The 25,085-nt window shown below is 34.8% G+C and overlaps 1 protein-coding gene across 2 annotated transcripts in view; it reads right to left on the reverse strand.

Annotated features, from left to right (window-relative positions):
• Window positions 1–25,085, reverse strand: part of LOC138709515 (protein obstructor-E-like) — a 117,782-nt gene that overhangs the window by 13,424 nt on the left and 79,273 nt on the right. The window contains exons 2-3 of one of the 2 annotated variants that reach the window (XM_069840335.1): window positions 17,019–17,243; window positions 1,792–1,980 (exon numbers count right to left, since the gene is read on the reverse strand). In XM_069840335.1, coding sequence (XP_069696436.1) covers window positions 1,792–1,980; window positions 17,019–17,243 — 414 coding nt within the window. The remainder of the gene's footprint in view (window positions 1–1,791; window positions 1,981–17,018; window positions 17,244–25,085) is intronic. The other variant, XM_069840336.1, reaches the window with a different exon arrangement.

Here is a 25,085-nt window from a genome sequence, read left to right on the forward strand (position 1 = left end):
TATTTTTTTTTCGCGTGGAGTCTTGCTATGTATTTTTTTAAACTTTCACCTTATTGTTTCCATTCTTCGTTCCATAATGTCTGACAGGAGATGTAAACATTTCCGACAGAGGAGGAGAGAAATATAATTGCTATTCAACCAATGACAGAGGTTTCATTCCACACTTGCCTTGAAGCTGGGCGGCCATAGAATGTTTCATACCGCCTAACTTCAAGATAAGCATGGGACGAGACCTCTGCAATTGGTTGAATTTCAATATCCCTCTCTCTCTCTCTCTGCTGGAAATGTTTACGTCGCCTGTCAGACATTATGGAACTATACTGTTTTCGCTAATGTGAACATAAGCACGTTGCTGTCATACCCGTGATTGGCTTCCAGTCGAAACACTCACAAGACGCAGGAAAATATAGTTCGTATTTAGAAACCACAATCTTGTATTATTTGAAAATAAAAACTTCAATTCAAGTTTTTAAATACGATGAAATATTTAACTTCACTCATATGTAAAACGCTATGTAAAAGAAAAGCTACTTTTATATTTTGTTATGTACTATGAACGCGGATGAATACCAACAGTAATACCGAGGTAGTCTGTTCTTGTAACAAGTTGGCGTCACTTGAGCTCGTAGTTGTTCACGCAAGCACGTGGTACTGAAGTATGGCTTCTATATCCTCGGTGTGTGTGTTTATTAACCATAAGATTAGAAACCCTCTCCAAAGCGGAGAGAAGCAAATAGTCTTAAATGTATATAATAAGTTATGTGAGTTTTAATTAGAGTAATTACAAAGTAAATGTTTCCTAAGCAAACGAATGCATAGTAGTGAGGTTAGGCCTACTTGAAGAGTAACGGGAAATGTTTAACATGAAACAGAATGTACAACAGTGGGCGGGAACACGTACTGAGAATCTATGGCGCCAAACAGCGGCCAATGAAGCCTCACTTCAGTCACGTGCTATTGTTTATATTAGGATTTTTCTTACAGCGAAAAGATTATCGGTCTTACTAATAAACCGTGTATAGTTTTATACGAGACTTATACAGAGTTGAGACAGAAAACGTCACTAATAAACCATGCATAAGCGATGGATGTATAAACAGGCTGTAACTATACAATGGGAATTGCTTTGCAGTAGTTATATATACGAAACCCCTTGTTTAAGCGTTGTAGGCTATATAGAGAAAAAATGGCCGCACCTCTAAACAGCTGTTCATATCGACTGTATTTTATGATGATGGATGCAGAGTGCAGAGTAAGTAGAATATTATTGCTGTAACTTGTACTCTTTGACCAAAATATAGTGTGGTAATCGATCAGAGCCAGCTGTACTATCGATTCTTAACACGGCACACTAGAGCGCTCTACCGGATGCAATAGAGAACCTCAGATATTCTATTACCTTTCGTAACGAAGTAATGACGAAACTAAGACGTAGCTGTGTAACAGTTTTACTGTTATACACGACGTATGTAGTGATTATTAGTAAGGAATTTACACACGACTTATAATCGAGCTATTCATTGTATAAGTATAAGACAGTTAAATGTCTGTATATAGAGTTTTATTAGTAAGACAGCATAAGTATAGTTATTACTGAAGAGTTATTTCCGTTCTTCTACTCCCTGTCTGCAGCATAAGTGAATATGATTTAAGATTTAATTATTGAGAGATCTAATCATTGTGCAGTTTTTATCAAAATATCGTAACAGATTTGTTCAGCAACACAATATTTCTATGTTTTAATATAATAAAGGGCTGCAATTGAGTGCAAAGGGGGTGTTAGCTACTCACGGTGCTTCTGGCATCCCTCTACATTCTCGGGCCAGTCGCAGGAGTGTGTGTTCTCGTTGTACAACAGTCCCCCGATGCACAGCTGCTCAGTGGCGGTGCCGTTCCAACACGTCCAGTATCTCGTGCAAGAGGTTTCATGCCCGAAGATGCCGTACAGCCAATCGCAGTGCTCAGTGGATATCGGAGGATCTGCAGGCACAAAAAATATGTATTGTTCAGAATTCATTATGAAAAAGTAAATTCCCATTTGTTGGCCACCTTTAGACGGTTGCTTGGAATAAGCATTACAGTTCTGTCAGCAGAATAAACTAGAATACTATACCCTACTGGGCTAGTTCACGTTGAAACAATGATAAGCAATAGGAGAGACTGTACTCGAGACGAGACGAAAATCTGTTTTGAAAACAGATCAGTGTCATGGATAAATATATAATAGGATGCGAAACTGCGGTCAGCACCATCTGGCGGCGGGGGGCTAAAATAAGTTGATCAGCATCCAACGTCGTAAGTGGTGAACATTAGAACTACGTGTTGGGTACATTACCCAGAGTTCCCTATTTATCCGTTCGAGATATTGCTCGAAGAGGCAAGATGGCAGCCAGGAACTTGCTAATAAGTGAACATAAAGTGATACTATGTGTGTGTATAAGTAGTGTATGTTAAACAGTGATGTTTATGGACGTTGTAAAAACAGTGTTGTTGAATGTATTGTAAAGTAATAGTAATATAATAAATTGAACTATCTAAGTAGTTCTTGCATACTTTTCCATTGCGCTGTACAATAAATACCCAAAGAATACAATCCCAATTATCTAACTTTCTGCTTTATTATTTTTTGTCTCTGTCTGGTTATATTTTAATTGGGTAGTGTAAAATAGATCGTCTCTTTTATCTTCCTGTTGACTCCGGTAAGAATGTTCAGTAGAAGATGCTGTGAGGAATAAACTGTAAATGTTTTATTTTAAATTGGGTTAGGTTTGAATGTCGATGAGGGTGGGAGGGTATACTTTCTGCACAGTTTAACATTTTCGTCACCAGGTGCGCTGCTAAATGCATGGAGTAATTACTCTTTTCGCTACTTGGTGCGCTGCTAGATGTAATAACGCCCTCCCCCCAACAGGTGGCAGCAAGATCAATTTCTACAACAGCGCCTCTAGTATGTGTTACGGAAACTCAGTAAGTTTCACATCCTATTATATATTCATCCATGGCAGTGTCTTCAAATAAAAAGCAGACTCGAGCAGTAACGAAAGAAGCTATAACTCTGGGATATGATTAACCACCACTCTCGTTCATGTGACAAGAGTTGTTTACTGTAAATTTAAATATATTTTTTAATGAATATAGGCAAGCTGATCATTTCTGTTATTATTCATGGTATATTATGAGATCGTCGGATTGAAACCATCACTTGGTAGACTCTGGGTTAAAGTAGACAAGAAATTTCATACTACGTGTGAATAAATTGAAGTTATGTGTTTGTTTTGCACCTTGCAGACATTCTTAGAATTATGTTAAAATTTTATTCCAAGAAACCCAGTCGTATTGTTTAATAATACTTTCACTAAAAGTGCGTAAATATTAAGGTAACTGTTTACCAAATATCGAAACATTTCATTGCTTTTCTGCGGACTTTATGCATCAGAGACAAATGTTATATGTACTCATAGTAATAGCAATTTACGTCTTGCAATCCATGGTTTAACCCACAGACGTTTCCTTTTGTGTTTCTTTTTAATCGATATGTATATTAGTATAATATTTTGAACTAGTTGTAAATAATTAAACACGATAGTAGGCCTACTGTTAATCATTCATATCTATGATAAAAAAGATTTTATTCAACTATAAATGAAGACTGATGATTCTAGTTTCTTGAATTTAGGTTATCTTTGATAAAATATTATATATAGTGTAATATATTCAAAATTCTACGTTTTATCATAGATCTTTGAAAATATAATATTTCTGCACGATCATGTTTTTAAAATACAATATATTTTGCATTTAAAATTTAGGGAAATATTATTCCAAAGCCTTCGCGAAATTGTATTGTAATGGTAGATAACTAAATAACAATAAGTGCATTATAATGGGTCTATTTCAGTAAAGTTTTATATTAAGAAGAATGGTTTCTCCAGCAATAAGTTTCTGTGTGGGAATTTTAACTTTCAAGATCTAACAACAAAACTGTGAGTACAGCAAAAAACACTAACGTACAAAACATATTTTATTATCATATTCTTTGTCAAAGAACGTAAAATTAGAACGTTTTCTAGAAATTAAAATATGATCAAATTGTGGTATGACTCTGATTAAGGCACTTATACAGTAATTGATTAAATGGCGATCTTACTCGTGTTAATTATGTAAGCATGTGCGGCTTACAGCTGTTTCGGTGCTATTCGACACCATCCTCAGAGCCTACTAGATCTCGGCGCTATATCAACTTCGCTGCCTGTTGTGTGGGTGCGTTCGTGTGATGAAGAGTTGTGTCAAATAGTGTATGTGTTCTGAAATTGATCTGTGTATTGAGAATTTGACTGGGGTGTGTTTTAGTGTGTCTGTATATTTCATATTGTCCTAGTGTGTTGAGTTTTTGGCTTTTGGGTTGTATGTGCACACTAGAACAATATGAAATATACAATATGTTGAGTTTTTTGTTTTTGGGTTGTATGTGTACATTAGAACAATATGAAATATACAGATACACTAAAACACATCCCAGTCAAATTCTCAACACACAGATCAATTTCAGAACACACACACACTATTTTACACAACTCTTCATCACACGAACGCACCCACACAACAGGCAGCGAAGTTGAGATATCGCCGAGATCTAGTAGGCTCTGAGGATGGTGTCGAATAGCACCGAAACAGCTGTAAGCCTCACATGCTTACATAATTAACACAGGTAAGATCGCCATTTAATCAATTATTTATATTCAAGTGTTAAAAGTAGTGTACGAAAGATTCAACATGGACTTATACAGTGTTGAATTGAAATCATTAATGAGTGTAAAGTTCTCTTAAGAAAATTATTGTGTTTATCCGTTAGAAACATGACGTCCGGCATTGTGAAAGTTGAATGCCCGATGTTATGCCGATCCCACGCCATGAGTCAACAGCTATGTGTGTGTCTAATGTCGAAACATGTCAAGGAAATATTGCAGAATTTTTTGTTGGAAATATTTTCTCATATGATTGTTGTCTAGGCCTAATCTCTCAAGTTAATCATTTATTAAAAACTTTGCTCTAGATAATGCCACATATTTCATAATCCCAGCATAAAAATAAAAATGAAAAGCATTTGGTAGAATACGGGACCTAATTTCCAACCATCAATACTGACATTCCTACTGCTACTAATGCTGTTGTCTGTAAAGTGGGGGTCTAAACCACTCACTATCCTACTTACCCTACGGCCTATAATTAAGAAAACTTAATTAGCCTACATAGTATATTATACTTCCAAAGCCTTTACAGTAAACTTAATCACGTTAAGGATTTCGTTTACGCTTAAAAATTTCGCGTAAAATTAGGTATAATTTTAATTATACAAATTATTTGTATGGTTTATGTTTTATTTCTGTTATAGTCAACCTCGCTTTAAATTTAACTTCAAAGATTGATAATTGATTAAATGGCGATCTTACTCGTGTTAATTATGTAAGCATGTGTGGCTTACAGCTGTTTCGGTGCTACTTGACACTATCCTCAGAGCCTACTAGATCTCTGCGCTATCTCAACTTCGCTGCCTGTTGTGTGGGTGCGTTCGTGTGATGAAGAGTTGTGTCATATAGTGTGTATGTTCTGAAATTGATCTGTGTGTTGAGAATTTGATCAGGGTGTGTTTTAGTGTGTCTGTATATTTCATATTGTTCTAGTGTGTTGAGTTTTTGGTCTTTGGGTTGTATGTGTAGGATTTCCATGTCTGTATTTATGTTATTGTATGTGTGGTTAGCATTAGTTATGTGTTCGGCATATGTAGATGTATTGTGTCCTCTGGTTATTGCTTTAATGTGTTCTTTGTATCGAGTTTGGAATGATCTGCTTGTCTGTCCAATGTAGAAACTGTCGCAATTATTGCATGTGAGTTTGTATACGCCTGTGTGGTTGTATTTATTTGTTTGTGTTGTTTGTATGTTGAGATGTCTTTGTAGTGTGTTTTCTGTTCTGTATGCTATGTTGTATTTCTGTTTTCTGAATGAAGATGCGATCTTGTGTGTGTTTTTGTTTTCGTATGTTAGTATCATGTATTTCTTGTGTGTGTGTGTTGTGTTTTGTGTGTTTTTGTGTTTGTTGAGTTTTTGTTTTGTCGTCCTTATGATGATTCAACATGGATTCAAAGATTCATTTTGTACGTTATGAATTAAAGAAAATTAATCTTAATAGGTCACACAGAGATTGTGTGCACTCGATGTGGGTCTCTGGCGTTTCGTCAGCCCACGCGAGTTGTGTGGATATAAAGGGAAAAGTTGAGACGGTGTCGGGTGGAGTTCCCGGGTAGCTCAGTCGGAAAGAGCGCTGGTACGTTCAACCAGAGGTCCCGGGATCGATACCCGGCCCCGGAACAATTTTTCCCTTGAAATTATTCTAATCTTAATAATTTCACAATAAGAAAAACAACTCAAATAATACGATCAACTTGTTTGTGCACGTGTTTCGTGTGAAGTAAGAAATAATTCAAATTATTATAAATAGGGTAAATTAGGGTCTGTTGGACAGTCGGGCATGTTGGACACTTTGTATTTTAACGTGTTACCTCGCCACTCGTGGTCACCACATACTGCTAGAAGTCAATGACGGAAGTAGCTACACTCGTGGCTACTTCCCTCATTGATTTCTAAAAGAATGTGGTGACCACAAGTGGCGAGGTAACACGTTAAAGTACAAATTGTCCAACATGCCCGACTGTCCAACAGACCCTAATTTACCCTATGTATTAAAGCAAGGTTCTTGAAATTCAGACAACTGTATGCTAAATATTTTCTCACGGTCTCTAATACTATGTCAGCAAAACCTAGTATAACGTTGCCTATCAATATTAAAATGTCAGTGGGAAATATTTTCTGGCTTAGGAGTAAGGACGTGTGCCTTTATGTTGTGGCGTAAATTAAAATAGAATCAAGCGTTGAAAATTAATCCCATTTTTACTAATTCTTTACGGTAACACACAAATAATCAATATACCATTACTAAAACTAATCTTACTAAAGACATAACAGATATTCGCATCACAATTCTTAAAACTAGGTTAACTTTGAAAGTAACAACTTATTAGTAGCTTAAATGCATTATATCAAGTAACATACAAGCGTGAGTAATTATAATTCCATGCACAAAAGAGCTGAAAAGAGCTAGAAAATGGTGTGAAAAAACGATTAGTGGCTACACAAGAAAAGTAACAGAAGAATCGAGAATGACCTGCAAAGAAGAAGTATGTCAGAGAGAAAGTCAAACATCATACTGTGGCGTCTGCTGTTGGGAAGAAATAGTAAATGTTAAAATATTTATTGTTAGAAATAAACAAAACAATGTTGAGGTGCGTCAGTAGCCGTTGTCCATCTCTGTTTTCGTACAGTCATGTGCAGGAAACGGTCATCGTTACTAATGTGGAAAGAATTGCTGTCAGTAAGCTTTCACATTTTCGAGCCCTGGTTAGTTGTTGACATGTGCACTTAGATGCTGAGTTTTGTCATTTAATTCTAATATTGCTGTTACCAAACGAAGAAAAAAATTACGTCATGTTTACCAATAATAAGACAAGCAATATTCCACGGAAAATGAAATATCTTTGATCTTATTCAAATATCGCATTTTTTTTACGAGTGGATAGTTTTTGGAACCTTCGGCCCATTTTATTCTCACTGCTTTGTTCAGCTTGGCTTTTCGAGGTTCGAACCCGGGATGGGTCCTTATGATTAGGCTTGTTTTGGCCCATTGTATTTAGTATTTATTTATTTAACCTGGTAGAGATAAGGCCGTCAGGCCTTCTCTGCCCCTCTACCAGGGGATTACAACTATAATATGAACAATAAGATTACAATTAATATTAAATTTACAATTACAATAAAATTAAAGTACGACAAGATTACCTGATTAATGAAAGCTAGACATTTTATCATAGAAGTTAAGAACAAAGAATATTTTTGTATTTACTGAATTACAAATTAAACCTACAATAACAAAATTCTATAGTGATGAAATTACCATATATTGAAATATTTTGTGATAGATTAAGAGAACTATTTACAAGAAACCATGTCTGAACGAGTCTCAATTACTGACCAAGTGCCTAGTAAGTTTGCGTTTGAATTCAATTTTATTTCGACAGTCCCTGATCCTAGCAGGTAACGAATTCCAGAGTCTTGGCAGGGCTATTGTGAAAGAGGATGAGTATGAGGAGATGCGATGGGATGGTATTGTTAGTATTATTTCATGGCGAGAGGGTGTGTTCAGATTGTGGTGGGAAGAAAGGTAAGTGAAGCGAGACGACAGGTACGAAGGAATAGAAGAGTTCAAGATTTCGATGTGCCCTACATGCGATGATTATTCAAGTCCCATAACACAGACCTACGACCAAAAAACTTAAAAAAAAAAATACTACCTCTCCTTTATATATTTTTGTGTGCTGAAGCCAGAAATGACAAAAAATGGCATATCACGCACCATTTTTACACAAAACTAATGTTTTATATTATTAATATACTAGTGATTTTGCTGCATCTATAACCCAGTCCCCCCCTCTAATGGAAAATTTTGTACTAACCTGTTGATGAGGATCAGAAACAAAATCTAGAAAGCTGTGTGATGTAGAAAGTGAAAGTCCTGAAGAGTTTACCAGTTTGAATTCAATGATTTAATAAGAGATTTAGGATTACCCAAAGAAGAAGCTGAGCTCTAACGCTCTAGATTAAAAGAAATAAATTTGTTGACACCAGAAACATTTTTTCATTCGTACAATGAAGCAAAGAACTATGAATTTAGTGATCATGTGACTGAAAGTGAACAACTTTACGATGATGATAGCGGTGAAAATAATGGCAAGATTAGAAATGAAGCATTATTAAAATATGACGCAATTATTTGTAGGGAATTAGATCACAGTGAAATAGAGAACTGTGAAGTTTGTGATCATGTTAGTGATCAATCTGACAGTGGTGGTGATGATGGTGGTGCTGGTGGCAATTGTGAAAGTAACAATGACTTAGTTTAAAACAAATCTTGGTGAAAATAACTAATAACAAGTTTCTAGGTTTTGAAAGTGTTAAAAAGTGATTTTTCTTTTTCATTGAACTTTCTTATCGAACTCAAGACCTTCCTCTAATGAAATTAATAAAATTTTCTCCTTAATGCTTTAAGTAACGACAATGGCTTTGTTCAAGACATTTGAGGCATTCTTATGTTCCTAATATCGGTTTTGAAAATGTTAAAACGTGATTTTTCTTTTTCATTGAACTTTCTTATCGAACTCAAGACCTTCCTCTAATGAAATTAATAAAATTTTCTCCTTAATGCTTTAAGTAACGACAATGGCTTTGTTCAAGACATTTGAGGCATTCTTATGTTCCTAATATCGGTTTTGAAAATGTTAAAAAGTGATTTTTCTTTTTCATTGAACTTTCTTATCGAACTCAAGACCTTTCTCTAATGAAATTAATAAAATTTTCTCCTTAATGCTTTAAGTAACGACAATGGCTTTGTTCAAGACATTTGAGGCATTCTTATGTTCCTAATATCGGTTTTGAAAATGTTAAAAAGTGATTTTTCTTTTTCATTGAACTTTCTTATCGAACTCAAGACCTTCCTCTAATGAAATTAATAAAATTTTCTCCTTAATGCTTTAAGTAACGACAATGGCTTTGTTCAAGACATTTGAGGCATTCTTATGTTCCTAATATCGGTTTTGAAAATGTTAAAAAGTGATTTTTCTTTTTCATTGAACTTTCTTATCGAACTAAAGACCTTCCTTTAATGACATTAATAAAATTTTCTGCTTAATGCTTTAAATAACGACAATGGCTTTGTTCAAGACATTTGAGGCATTCTTATGTTCCTAATATCGGTTTTGAAAATGTTAAAAAGTGATTTTTCTTTTTCATTGAACTTTCTTATCGAACTCAAGACCTTCCTCTAATGAAATTAATAAAATTTTCTCCTTAATGCTTTAAGTAACGACAATGGCTTTGTTCAAGACATTTGAGGCATTCTTGTGTTCCTAATATCGGTTTTGAAAATGTTAAAACGTGATTTTTCTTTTTCATTGAACTTTCTTATCGAACTCAAGACCTTCCTCTAATGAAATTAATAAAATTTTCTCCTTAATGCTTTAAGTAACAACAATGGCTTTGTTCAAGATATTTGAGGCATTCTTATGTTCCTAATATCGGTTTTGAAAATGTTAAAAAGTGATTTTTCTTTTTCATTGAACTTTCTTATCGAACTCAAGATCTTCCTCTAATGAAATTAATAAAATTTTCTCCTTAATGCTTTAAGTAACGACAATGGCTTTGTTCAAGACATCTGAAGCATTCTTATGTCCCTAATTTGAAGTTGGGGTGCACTGAACACACTACATACCTACCTATGTAACTTTAACCTACCTATCTAATTAAAGGTTAAGTGAAAAAGTATGAGTTGTTCTTTCATATCTCAGCATCCTTTTGATTCATTGGGCTCGAAAATGTTTCCATTTCCATTTAGCTCCGTAAAGCAGGCCTTAAAGTCTGTGTCTCTGTTACGGTTGCTAATTTATACCAAAACGAAAATCTAATGGAAGCAAAAGGCAGAGAAACTGTTTTTGCTTCAGTTCTTTCAATGCCATAGTGATTATCTAGTGGTGCATCAGAGTATGAAATGTGAAATTGTTAATTTTGTATTGTCACACATTTCCAAGGTCAAGAACCAGCGTGCTCATTAAAAATGTAAGAATTTAAGGCCTACTTTTACAGAAAGTTACAGTGCAGAACTGTGAATTAGGTATGGCAGTAACTGTGCTTCAAATGGTTGTGCAGGAAAGGCCTAAGTGCTATTTATTTTACTACCATTACAGAACATGTATATCAATTGAATTATGTTACTAAATCTTTGGTTGAAATTCTTACTGTGTAGAAGTCCCTAAATATGAAGCTTGGAGAAGGAATAACCTGACATCTGTAATAAAATACTGAAGCACCGTTACTACCTTTGTTAAGCGTAATATTACGTATTAAATAATGAATACCAAACTACTCACAAGAAAATAAGGCAACCAATGTGCAGTGGAGAAGCAATATTGTGACTTTTCTTAAAATTAATACATAAAGTGGCCTGTAATTTTTTATTAACAAGACATAAAAGATCAAAGAATTATAAACATATCTTTCGATTTCCTGGATAGAAATTAGCAACAGCATTGAAACTAAAGTTAGGACTATATTTCCATATGTTAGTGTGGAATTTTCTAGCAATGATAACACCTGTAACATGTCACGTAAGGGCGGAAAAATGATTTAGATAATGAAATATTGATGTGTACGCATTTCCTGAATGCGTAATATTCCATATTCTCCATGCTCTTTTACTGTATATTGCTATTTAAGTTAACTATTAATTGATTTGTTCGTAATATTTGTGTTTCTAGCTTCTAATTTTTTTTTCGAAAATTTTTATACCGCAAAAATCTTGATTTCGTTAAGATAATTTCCCTTTACCATATAATGCGACTTTATCTGCCATTTGTATAGGAACAGTAAATTAAAGATTACCTTCAATTTATCCTAAGAAACAGCCTGTTCAAGCCAAAGTTATTTCAATTAACGTTGTAGCGAGAAATTAATTTAAGAGAACTTAAAATACAGCCCAAGAAAATAGAGTACAGCGTTAGATTAGTATTCGTTAGATGTTTCTTGTGAGAAGTTTGTAACATTCTAACATGACCCTTCCATTTCCTTCGTGGTGCCGTCACTCAGATACCACTAAAAGCTTTCTAATAGAGATGTCTGGAATGCAGAAAATAATACGTCATGAACAAGGGTGCATGTTATAAATATGTAATGGACGACGTTGACTAGTTTCAAATCTTGACAAGCCAAAGAATCATTCTCCGCTACGTAATCTCACCGTCTTCTTCATCAGTCTATTTACCATTTCTCCATTTCCTCTCCCGAATATTTCTAATGGGGAACTATTGCATCGTATTGTCTCCTCGTGGACCAAAGAGATAGGTTGAACAAAGTACTACCAATGGAGATCTTTGGAAATTTACAGAAATGAAAATATGATCGACTTATGATTATATTTTAATATGCAAGACATTTTTACGTTTTTACAGTGGCTCTCAAACTGGAGTATGAGCCAGGAAGTTGTTTTATTGTTTTTAATAATATTATTGGATCATTTATTTATAGTTACAACATATAAATTAAAAAAATATATTATTATTTAATTGATTAACCAGCGGACCTACTCGTGTTAATTATGTAAGTGTGTGCTGCTTACAGCTGTTTCGGTGCTTCATCACACCATCCTCAGAGCCTACTAGATCTCGGCGTCATCTCGAACTTCTCTGCCTGTTATGTGGGAGCGTTTGATTGTTGAAAGGTGTTGAAAGGTGGAGTCAAATAGTGTGTGTGTGCTGAAATTGATCTGTGTGTTGAGAATTTGATCGGGGTGTGTTTGACTCCAACTTTCAACACCTTTCAACAATCAAACGCACCCACATAACAGGCAGAGAAGTTCGAGATGACGCCGAGATCTAGTAGGCTCTGAGGATGGTGTGATGAAGCACCGAAACAGCTGTAAGCAGCACAAACTTACATAATTAACACGAGTAAGTCCGCTAGTTCATCAATTACTTATATTCAAGTGTTAAAAGTAGTGTACGCAAGATTCAAAATGTATTATTATTTATTATTTTACGACACTTTATCAGAAGCTATGGTTATATAGTGTCTGAATTAGATGAAGGTGATAATGCCAGCGAAATGAGTCCAGGGTCCAGCACCGAAAGTTACCCAGCATTTGTTCTTATAGGGTTGAGGGAAAACCGCAGAGAAAACCTTAACTTGGTAACTTGTCCCAACTAGGATTTGAACCTGGGCCCGCTAGTTTCAAGGTAAGTCATGCTAACCATTACTCCAAAGCGGTGAACAATTTGAAATAATAGCAAATATATTAAATACAAACTTTTTGCTAATATAAAGAGAACAATTTATGGAAATAGCCTCCGAAGTGGTATGAAAGTGAAAAAAGTTGGGTACTCTTGCAACTACTGAATCTTTATTCGCCGACTTACAGCATTTTACCTAGGCTGTCCAGATTAATGAATGCGATTAAATAAATTTTAAGTATAATGATATTTTATTCAGGCCAAACTCTTTATATTATGCAGTATAATATCGTATGAAGAATATGTCAAGATTTTTCGAATTGAGATTTGATTTAATCCACCAATTGGGAATTTGATTTGGTAATTTTGATTTATTATTGGTAAAATTTGTGCCAGCAGGATAGTAGTTAAATATAACATTTGGGTTGCATTAAAAAATTATTGATTATTCAATCTATCTTAAATAAGAAGCAATTAATTGCAGTTCGGAATGCTTCTTTTTTTAAGCAGAATAGTACATTATGCAACGAGCCTATACTGATAGTAATTAAAACGCGAGGATGTTTATGAAACGAGCGCAAGCGAGTTTCATAATTTTCATACGAGCGTCTTAATTACCATTATAGGCAAATTTCATACGACTTTTTATGCTCGACAATATTTCTAACTTGAAATTATTCATAAATATTCATGTTATTCTTATGTGACTGGGGAGCGAATCTTGTAAATTGTGAAATGTGCGCAGACGCGAAAGTATTGATTTTTTTCGGGCAACGAATGTCGACGACCTTGATATATATTCTAGAGAGTAAGATAAACGTTAAACTTGACATAACCTTGAAATTGAATTCGACATTGAAAAACGAGATGACAAATTGAATTTATTTGAATATTATTTACAATTAACGCTAATTATTATAGTAACAGAACATAACCTTCTGCGACAGTATTGGATTTCCAGCCTCCGTGACGTTTCCCTCGTTGTCTTTCGATTGCATATCCGAAAATAATCGAAAACCTGAACTTTAATGAATAGGTGTACTTTAATGACATGCATTAAAGGACTGCTACCAGGTGTATAATTACTACATTTCGACGTGGTCGAGCATAAAAAATATTTCTTTAGGGAGCGGCAATGTTTATCCTAAAAGAATAAGTGAGTAAAAATGTCATATTATTAATTATAATTATATCATTAATACCAAGAAAAAATGATCTCTCTTTCAGTTAAATTTTAAGTTATAAACGTGTTTTGCATATTCAGAATTTTATAGCAAAAGAGATGAAGATCTAAACTTGCTGCAGAGTAACAGACACAAAAGAATTTATGGGAAGTTAGGTGAAACTCTAGCATACAAGAGAAAAGAAAAATGTACGTGCTAAATATAAACTTCAGGACTACACAAACTTGTTCACTCAATGTTACAGAGTTTCAAAGGAAGGAGGAGCTTTGAGGTTCTAGACCCTGTTCCTTCCTCTACTTTGTTAGGGTTTGCCATCACATTAATTTGCAGCTTCAGACGTCACTAAAAGCGTCTGGGGTGAAAGTTTGGTATGGAACACTAGATTGGAATCGATTTCACACATATTGCAACCTCTCCCAGTTCAAAGGAGGGTGTTGGAGCGAAGTTGCTAACTACAATTAGTCAAGAAGGGGGCTACAGTGGGATAGGCCAATAACGGAACTTTCTCTTCCGACTTCTGCACTTGAAGTTTTTATAATTCACTGTGTTGTGCAAGTCTTTAATATCGAAAGCAGAGTAGCGTTCTTATCTCGTGAGTGACAACCTGCTCAAAACTCTCTATATTTTAAGTAAGTCCTGGAATTTAGTATTAAAATATTTCGTGTTTCTCACATATGTTTCGCAGTAATACAGTGAAAGTTCTATATTTGGACGCCTCTGTATGTTAGACACCTAATTATATTGGACATATTTTCTTGGAACCGGACAAATTTCTATCTTACTTTTACATGTCCAATATAACCTCTATGTTGGAACCCCCTCAATTCTGGAAGCTGTACACTCCTTAAAGTTCTATCTTTGACGATTCTCTTGTTCTATTGTGTATTTCTACCAGTTTAGAGTTAACTTTCATTGAACCTATTAACACAGTGCAATGAATTTTATTTCAGTAGGTTATTTTACGACGCTTTATCAACATCTCTGGTTATTTAGCGTCTGAATGAGATGAAGGTGATAATGCCGGTGAAATGAATCCGGGGTCCAACACCGAAAGTTACCTAGCATTTGCTCATATTGGGTTGAGGGAAAACCCCGGAAAAAACCTCAACCAGTTAACTTGCCCAAACCGGGAATCGAACCCGGCCCACCTGGTTTCGCAGCCAGACGCGCTGACCGTTACTCCACACAGTGCAATGAAAGGGTTTTTTTTCTTATACACTACGCAACTGTGAACCTCTTTCCACTTTCCTGTAAATACCCACTTTGCCCTTTTTGTAACTGTACTGGATAATCGCCTTATTATAGCACGCGTGCCAATAAAAGCAATGACGTATTCGCTATGACGTAATACCGTAACGCTTGCTATCTTTCTTACCGCTTGTACGCGCGACATAACAAGAAATGAAATGCGTTTAAAATTTCATTTCTTCTGGAAATTCTATCACATTTGAAATACCCTATTTCGGTACAGGTAAATAACGGTAATTAGACCACCATTATATAAATATGAGCTTCCCTTATGGCAAAACTTCATTTCTCACACTAGTTTATTAAACCGTGTCGGACTGTAAAGAAAACACACTATTGCGATGTCCATGTTTTATATGTTGTACAATATTATAGTATTGTGAAATGTTGGTTAAATTTAATTTATCCATGACCATAACGAAAAACATGCCTTTACTAAATACTTTCGCGTTTGTAAAGCAGGCTTTTATTCAACATTACTTTATTTCACTAGTGAGATAAAGACTTTACCTCACAGTTTGAACTTTATCTCACAGTTCATTAGTATTTTCCTAGTACCCGGGTAAGCACGTATACTTTTCCATTGAACTATTATTCAAGAAGTTAATATATTAGTTACTAGATGTCACTACCTCTACTTCTTTATTACCATTTCTTAAATATACATACACTCTATCTCCTTCTCTTTTCTCTATCTGCTACGTCGTAATTTGTGCATTACAACCATATCTAATATGCATCTTTTTAAAATTTTGTAATAATTTACCTTTTGGGATGCGAGGAGACTTGAACCTGCGAAGTTGGGTTTATAGGATTTTAAAACAACACGCGTTAGCCAACTGAGCTAAACAGACACGATGATTAATTAAGTTTTAATATTCCTCTTAAGTTTACAGAAGTAAAATGTGAAATAATTTTAATCACATTAGTTCCGTGAACACTTCTAAATAATCCCTGAAACTTTAAAAAGAAGAAAATACACGTTTAAAATGAAAAAATATATATTAAAATTATATAATTAATTATAATTTGTTATTTATCCAACGCCTTAGATACCATTCTTTACTAATCATGGCCTCCTACATCATGACCTACCTAGTAACGTATTGATTCTAAAATCCATGCCATGGTACGTGATTACACGAGGACTTATTTTCAACATATTTTCTTTTATAAAACATAATTTTTCGTTATGGTCATGGATAAAATTACGTATGGTACTTGTGAGCGTGATCTTTATTGCACTCGTGTAATTTAAGCACTCGGCTGACGCCTCGTGCTTAAATCTTTCCACTCGTGCAATAAAGATGCACTTACCTCACAAGTACCATAAATAACTATTTCCTGTCATTTTTTTTCTATTGTTCTATTAAAATTATAACATATAGCCAATTAATTTGTTTTAGTCTATCCTACAGAATACTTTGTGAATTTAAGGGTTAAAAATGTTATTCATAAAATGAGAAACTTGGTGCCTGAAAGAAGAGAGATTCATGCATAGACATCATTCCATGCATAGTTAATAGATTACTGAAATATTTACGTCTCCTTGGATATAGACAGACAATCTCTATTCGAAAATAAAGTGCTATGCTAACGAAATGATCTGTGCAACGACACCACGAGGAAGAGGAAAGGTTCAGCAGGTGTTAATAATGCAGCGTCAGTCGTCGCAGGCGCGATCTGAAAGAGTGGCATACTGGCTAGCTGTTTGCCCTCGCAGTAGTTGGACCTCCAGGGGTAGTCGCAGCCCTCGGTGACCCCGCGGTGCTTGCCCGCGAACACGAGGCCGTTGGGGCAGTCGTACAGCTCCGGCTGGCCGCCCACGCACTCCCAGTAGCGGTCACAGTACGTCGCGTCCGCCACGACTCTGCTCTTCACCTTGCAGGGGTCCTCCTGGTCACGGGCAGCCTTCTGCGCCAAGCCTGCATGGCAACACACATTAATACACTATCCACTACACTGCAGGAGATGGCCAGGCGAGCCGGCGGTGACATCGCAATCAAGACAATGCTTCCAAATTGTATTTACTATTTTGAAATAGGAAACCTAGACGATCTCTCACATGCGATTCATGGGACTAGGCCTATATTCTTGTGGATTTCCGATCAGATTAGAAAACTGCTGTGTACTTCATTTTATGTTATTTGAAATATTGCTATCTTCAGGGGAGAAGCTAAGGTGTAAATAATAATAATAATAATAATAATAATAATAATAATAATAATAATAATAATAATAATAATAATAATAATAATAATAATAATAATAATACTTACAAACCATTTTAAGGGGAGAGGATGGTATTTTTTAAAACTTTTTTCCTATCTCGTGTAAATTATTAGTTTTTTGTATGTAGAGAGCTCATAGTTGTGGCCACTCAACCAAATAAAAATATTTTGAAAAAAAAAAAATATATATATATATATATTTCGGGGCCCAAATTTGAAAAAAATATACACAATGCAGGATTGTACTAAAACTTTTATATATAAACAGTTTTTAAAGATAGATTCAAACAGTTTTTTGCAATGTATTTGCAAAAGCATGTTCTACAAACTGTCTGTAACAGAATTTTGATATTAGTCCCTACGTTTGTAAAATAAACAATTAAAATTTAATAACAATTTTCTGATTTACTCTCTTGTAAACAAACGGACGTATTTTTAAATGAAATCAATTAACAAAATTCTGTTACAGAGAAAAGTTTTCTAATAGTCTAAAGAATGTGTGTTCTAAATTTCATGCATGTATCTTTAATAGTTCAGAAATTCATTTTGTCTGGCAATGTAGCAAAAAAAAGTTAAGTTACTGGAAACCAATAAAAGCGGGCGTGCGATTTAAAAATCCATAGCGCAGGAAGTTTAAAAAAGAAGTCTCAACATCCGATAAGGGCACAAATACCCACAAAATGTTATGCAATGCATTCCACACATATCAAAGGGTATTTTAAAGAAAAAAAAATTTGAAAATTTAATTTACTGGAAAGAACAATAAAAGTGGGCGAGTGATTTAAAAATCCATAAAGCAGGAACTTTAAAAAGGCGATCCACACATATCACGGAGTATTTTAAAGAATTTTTTTTTTAAATTCAGTCATTTTTCATCAAAAATACCATCCTCTCCCCTTCAGGAACCCGGAGGTTCATTGCCGCCCTCACATAAGCCCGCCATCGGTCCCTATCCTGTGCAAGATCCAGTCTCTACCATCATATCCCACCTCCTCAAATACATTTTAATATTATCTTCCCATCTACGTCTCGGCCTCCCCAAAGGTCCTTTTGAATCCGGCCTCCCAACTAACACTCTATATGCGTTTCTGAATTCGCCCATACGTTCTACATGCCCTGCCCATCTCATATAATGTTCCTATTTATGTCAGGTGAAGAATACAATGCTTGCAGTTCTGCGTTGTGTAACTTTCTCCATTCTCCTGTAACTTCATCCCTCTTAGCCCAAATATTTTCCTAAGAACCTTATTCTCAAACACCCTTAATCTCTGTTCCTCTCTCAAAGCGAGAGTCCAAATTTCACAACCATACAGAAGAACCGGTAATATAACTGTTTTATAAATTCTAACTTTCAGATTTTTTGACAGAAGACTAGATGACAATAGCTTCTCAACCGAATAATAACAGGCATTTCCCATATTTATTCTGCGTTTAATTTCCTCCCGAGTGTCATTTATGTTTGTTACTGTTGCTCCAAGATATTTGAATTTTTCCACCTCTTCGAAGGATAAATCTCCAATTTTTATAGTTCCATTTCATATTATATTCTGGTCACGAGATATAATCATATACTTAGTAATAATAATAATAATAATAATAATAATAATAATAATAATAATAATAATAATAATAATAATAATGTGACGGTGTCGTGTATGGGTCCCGGGATCGATACCCGGCTCCGGAACAATTTTTCCTTGAAATTATTCAAACCTGCTTTACAGAGAGCTACTACCTGAAAGCCAGATTTGTATAATAATACTTACAAATGACTTTTAAGGAACCAGGAGGTTCATTGCCGCCTTCACATAAGCCCGCCATCGGTCCCTATCCTGTGCAAGATTCAGTCTCTATCATCATATCCCACCTCCTCAAATCCATTTTAATATTATCCTCCCATCTACGTCTCGGCCTCCCCAAAGGTCTTTTTCCCTCCAGCCTTCCAACTAACAGTCTATATGCATTTCTGGATTCGCCCATACGTGCTACATGCCCTGCCCATCTCAAACGTCTGGATTTAATGTTCCTAATTATGTCAGGTGAAGAATACAATGCGTGCAGTTCTGTGTTGTGTAACTTTCTCCATTCTCCTGTAACTTCATCCCTCTTAGCCCCAAATATTTTCCTAAGTACCTTATTCTCAAACACCCTCAATCTCTGCTCCTCTCTCAAAGTGAGAGTCCAAGTTTCACAACCATACAGAACAACCGGTAATATAACTGTTTTATAAATTTTAATTTTCAAGTTTTTTGAGAGCAGTCTGGATGACAAAAGCTTCTCAACCGAATAATAACAGGCATTTCCCATATTTATTCTGTGTTTAATTTCAAGCGCTTATCGCTACATCGTGACGTCATATAACAAGCAGATGTACATATTGCGATGACACATCAGTGTACGAGAAGGCTTTCCAGAAACGAGGTGTCCCGGGTGAATAGTGCTATATCCTACGATCATTCATACTACAGTTGTAAGTAGAGATCAAACATTTTACGGTGAATATATTGACATCTTTTAGACAAAACGTTGCAATGATATTTATAAATATTACTTACAGTTGAATAAATTTAAGTTATAGTTTCTTTTTAACAAACTTCAACAGTTATATGCTATCCGCAGTTATTTTAAGGAATAATTACAGGAATACTTTTATCAAATTATTTGTGAAGATGAAGGAAGGCATATTTTACAATATTACAGTAGACTCTTATTAATCCGACAATTCCTTGCAGAGAGGAGTGCCTGATTACTGAGATACTAAAAATAGTCATTCAATTTAAGGTCATGACTCGTACGCTGCGCCAATCACTCCACTTCCACTTTTAAATCTAAACTAGAACGTCCTACACGTGGCCGACGCGTGTGTACGTACTGTATAATAAGTAATAGAATATAATGCACGGCACCGATACAAATATCCCAGAAAACTAATACAGTAGAAGTGATAGCAAGTAAGTCTAGAAGGAGGTCGGTTTGCTAAGAACCGGATTAGCGAGATTCTAGTATATTATTATTATTATTATTATTATTATTATTATTATTATTATTATTATTATTATTAGTAGTAGTAGTAGTAGTAGTAGTAGTAGTAGTAGTAGTAGTTATATGATTATGTCTCGTGACCAGAATATTGTACGAAATGGAACTATAAAAATTGGAGATTTATCCTTCGAAGAGGTGGAAAAATTCAAATATCTTGGAGCAACAGTAACAAATATAAATGACACTCGGGAGGAAATTAAACGCAGAATAAATATGGGAAATGCGTGTTATTATTCGGTTGAGAAGCTTTTATCATCCAGTATGCTGTCGAAAAATCTGAAAGTTAGAATTTATAAAACAGTTACATTACCGGTTCTTCTATATGGTTGTGAAACTTGGACTCTCACTCTGAGAGAGGAACATAGGTTAAGGGTGTTTGAGAATAAGGTGCTCAGGAAAATATTTGGGGCTAAGCAGGATGAAGTTACAGGAGAATGGAGAAAGTTACACAACACAGAACTGCACGCATTGTATTCTTCACCTGACATAATTAGGAACATTAAATCCAGACGTTTGAGATGGGCAGGGCATGTAGCACGTATGGGCGAATCCAGAAATGCATATAGAGTGTTTGTTGGGAGACCGGAGGGAAAAAGACCTTTAGGGAGGCCGAGACGTAGATGGGAGTATAATATTAAAATTGATTTGAGGGAGGTGGGGTATGATGATAGAGACTGGATTAATCTTGCACAGGATAGGGACCGCTGGCGGGCTTATGTGAGGGCAGCAATGAACCTTCGGGTTCCTTAAAAGCCATTTGTAAGTAAGTATTAGTAGTAGTAGTAGTAGTAGTAGTAGTAGTAGTAGTAGTAGTAGTAGTAGTAGTAGTAGTAGTAGTAGTAGTAGTAGTAGTGGTGTATGAATTACTTTTCGTGGATATAAACAAAACTCTCATCTAAATATAGTGATCCCGTGTTCGACAGTCATCAGAGAAATGAGAGCTATGTTTCTTTCTCCTCACAGGATTAAGTGTGCATTTCTTTTCTTGTATTTGTCCTGCAGCGGTATTTTACAGCATATGGACAACATGCCAGATAGTCCCATTATTTATGAATGGAATTTTGCTTCGAGATCGTAATGAGAAAGGGAATGGAATGGACCTTTAAAGTAGATAATAGGCCTAATGATGGCGAGATAAAGATTTTTTTTTTTTAAGTTGATATCAAACTAAAGGTATTGAAAACTGTGGAAATAATATTTACGCATCGGCGCTATCTCTTCAGTACCTGCAAATAATGTTTAGTCGTAATAAGATAATGTTTGCACCAGAAGGTGTAGCTTTAAGGGGTTAGGTCCCGCTTACAGCAGTAAAATTTTGGAAATACTCAACATTTTTTCCCTTTATTACTGTATCTTGTACAATAATGAAAATTGGTATGTGTAAAACACTGTCCTTCTGCTATATGAAAAAAATATTTTTACGATTAAAAAAAAATATATATATATATATATATATATATACATTTTTTCAAAATTAAATATGGTGGCAGTTCACTGTGCAGTGATGAAGCGTTTCCCTCATAACTCATAAACTTGTTTTTTTTTCTTGTTCTCTCTCTTTTATTTTATTGCTGAAACTCATGTTTACAATATCATGCTCTTTCAACTGCATTCCTTAATAAATAACATTTTTTTATTTTGTGTTTGGAGAAAATACTGATACCTGACCATTTTTAAAAATTAATTAATTTTTTTTTCAGACATTCTATCAAAGGTAGAGAAGTGACCTTGCATCATATTTTAGATATGACATGCATAAATACACACAAACATTTCATTTGAGTTATGTGGGAAACGCTTCATCACTGCACAGTAAACTGAATTTTGAAAAAAAAAAAAAAAATGTAAATATTTTTTTAAAATCGTAAAAGTATGTTTTTCATATAGCAGAAGGACAGTGTTTTACACATATTAATTTTCATTGTTGTACAAGATACAGTAATGTAGGAAAAAATGTTGATTATTTTCAAAATTTTAACTGCTGTAAGCTGTACCTAACCCCTTAATCATTATACAGAGAGTAGCTGACCTTTAGGGTCGTACTAATTTGTCCTGAGGGTGGAACTTGTATGAAGTCTAAAACCTTGGAGATTTTAGGTTCCAACACACTGCAATACTCGAAAGCCTCTTTCCGAATTATAGACATTTAAAATTTCATTTAGGCCTATAGTATTACAGAAGAATATAAATAAAGACGCGAATTGTGTAATCATGTTATTATTTAAACATAATGTTTCCTGTAAATTGTCCCAATTGGCTATTTTCTCAGATGAAAGCCCCACCAAGTGTGCTAGGTTTCGGTTCTAGAACAATTCTCTTAGTTTCAATACAATAAAGGCAGTTTTGAGACATATCTACTTTCAGCTGTTTGGTTGTCACGGTTAAATCATAGGCTATCATTATTCCCGTACTGCGTCAGAATCCCAACGATGCTAACAAACATTCTCGGTTTGAAAACTTAATTTAATAAAAGAAGTCTACTGACAGAGCGTCGCGTCAGTGTGAGTATTTTTATTTCATAAAATATTCATGAAATGCAGAAATACATAATTTAAATTTTAATTGCAGGAAAGATGTGGTGTTAAGAACGGAGAGAATTCATAAAATTCCCATAGAGAAAAAGGCAGACTCGGTGTATAATACATGAAAATGTAAATTTAATAGCGGCAGTAGTCATGGTAACCTGGTGACCGGGATTTCTAAGCCACATTTTGAGAAATGAGGTTGCGTCGAATCAACATTTTTGTGCAGCGAACTGAGAAAGATAAGAAATAATTATCACTCTTGCAAAACTCTGAAATAATTAGAATGCTAATTATATTAATATTCGTAGATACAATTACTTTTATAGTATGAAAGATGCATTACATGAACTGAAATCTAGGTGAAATTTGTTATGCAAAACAGACATTTTACACACCGGTATTCGTAAAAATAGTAGTAAAAATGAATTAGTAATGAAAAAATATTATTCAATTTACCAAAAAGAGAATACTCTTAACTTTTTGTATACGACTACATACTATAGGCTAGTAATACAGGGACATCATTTTATTTTTACTTAAATTTTTATTGTACCTGAGTTTTTTTAATGTACTTCACTCCCACCCCCTCTACTAGTAAACTTCCAACCGTTCTCCACACAGAACCAAGCGTATACAGTCAAAGTCGCCTTACGGTCATAGTAAACACAAACAGTACCCTGAAATAAGTTCGCGTTTTCCTGTGACGAAATAACTTTCAATATTGAATCATATTCTCGCACAGATACTGTCGTCCGTTTGCCTACGTCGCATCCCGGTCCCCCCACCTGCTTCTGCTTCCCCTCTATAAAGGCTAGTGGCTGGGCTGTCTTAGCTCTTTTCTGAAAACATTAATTTCTGTTAGGAATTGGACGTCTACGTAATATTATACAACTGCTTAAAATAACTTAAATGAAAGAGCCTCGTTAATTAATTAACTAACTGTCACGTGATTTTCCCCCTTTCTACGATCCTGCGACAAAACCACTTGGACGGACAGTAGATAGCATATCTGAGTAATTTTATCTTTTCGAATCGGGCAGAAGTAGAAGTACGTAAGGTAATTTTTTATAGAGCAAGTACAGAATTATTTCAACATGAGTTACTAGTACGAAGGACAAAACTGGTAATTGGAATTAGGTACAATAGTCTATAGTGCGATAATATGCAAAAAAAACTGAAGCCTGTATCGATATGAACGGCCACCATTTTCAAAAATGTGTTTAAATATCCACATTATGATTATTTTTCAATTTAACTTCATTCTCTATATTGTACGCTAATGTGCTGTAGGCAGTATAATATACACTGCATAATGAATACGTCCGAATGGATAGCTCAGTTCGTAAGTAAAAACACTTATTGTTAATACAGTATTGTATTTTTATTAAAGAGAAACCTAATGAAAATTATCAAACTCAAAATCTCGATATTTCCTACTTTACGTAAATGGATGAACTACTTTTCTTCCCTCCTATACCTAGTTAAGTGATTTGTTTGTATTTTACGCCAGTATCATCGAACTCCAGTCGTGAAAGAGGGATAGCAAAGGGTATTTCCGGTTCTCAATCGTTAATCCAAAGGTATAGCCAGGTTAGTATTAGAAATGTTAGTAAAAATAAAATGATGACCCTGTAGTAACATAACATTCAACTATTGACAATTTAAAACACGTACGAGTATATGAATAAAAAGCAACAAGAAAATATAGACAAGTGTATCTGTTAATTTACTATTAGATAACTTTCAAGATTTACTACCGACAACTTTTTAACTGCAGCAAGATTTTTCTCCAAGCCATAAAGGATATTTTCGATATAATAAAAAGTGTAACTTCCTCGACATGTGAAAAGCACTAAAAAAACTGAAAAAATATTTGTGCTCTTAAATGGGATCATAACACCGACCATCGCTACTTTGCAGCGCTGAAATTGTATCTTATCCACTGTGTATACCACGACAGCTTTTGTTT

The sequence above is a fragment of the Periplaneta americana genome, chromosome 11, assembly GCF_040183065.1.
Source record: "Periplaneta americana isolate PAMFEO1 chromosome 11, P.americana_PAMFEO1_priV1, whole genome shotgun sequence".
In the NCBI taxonomy this organism is placed as follows: domain Eukaryota; kingdom Metazoa; phylum Arthropoda; class Insecta; order Blattodea; family Blattidae; genus Periplaneta; species Periplaneta americana.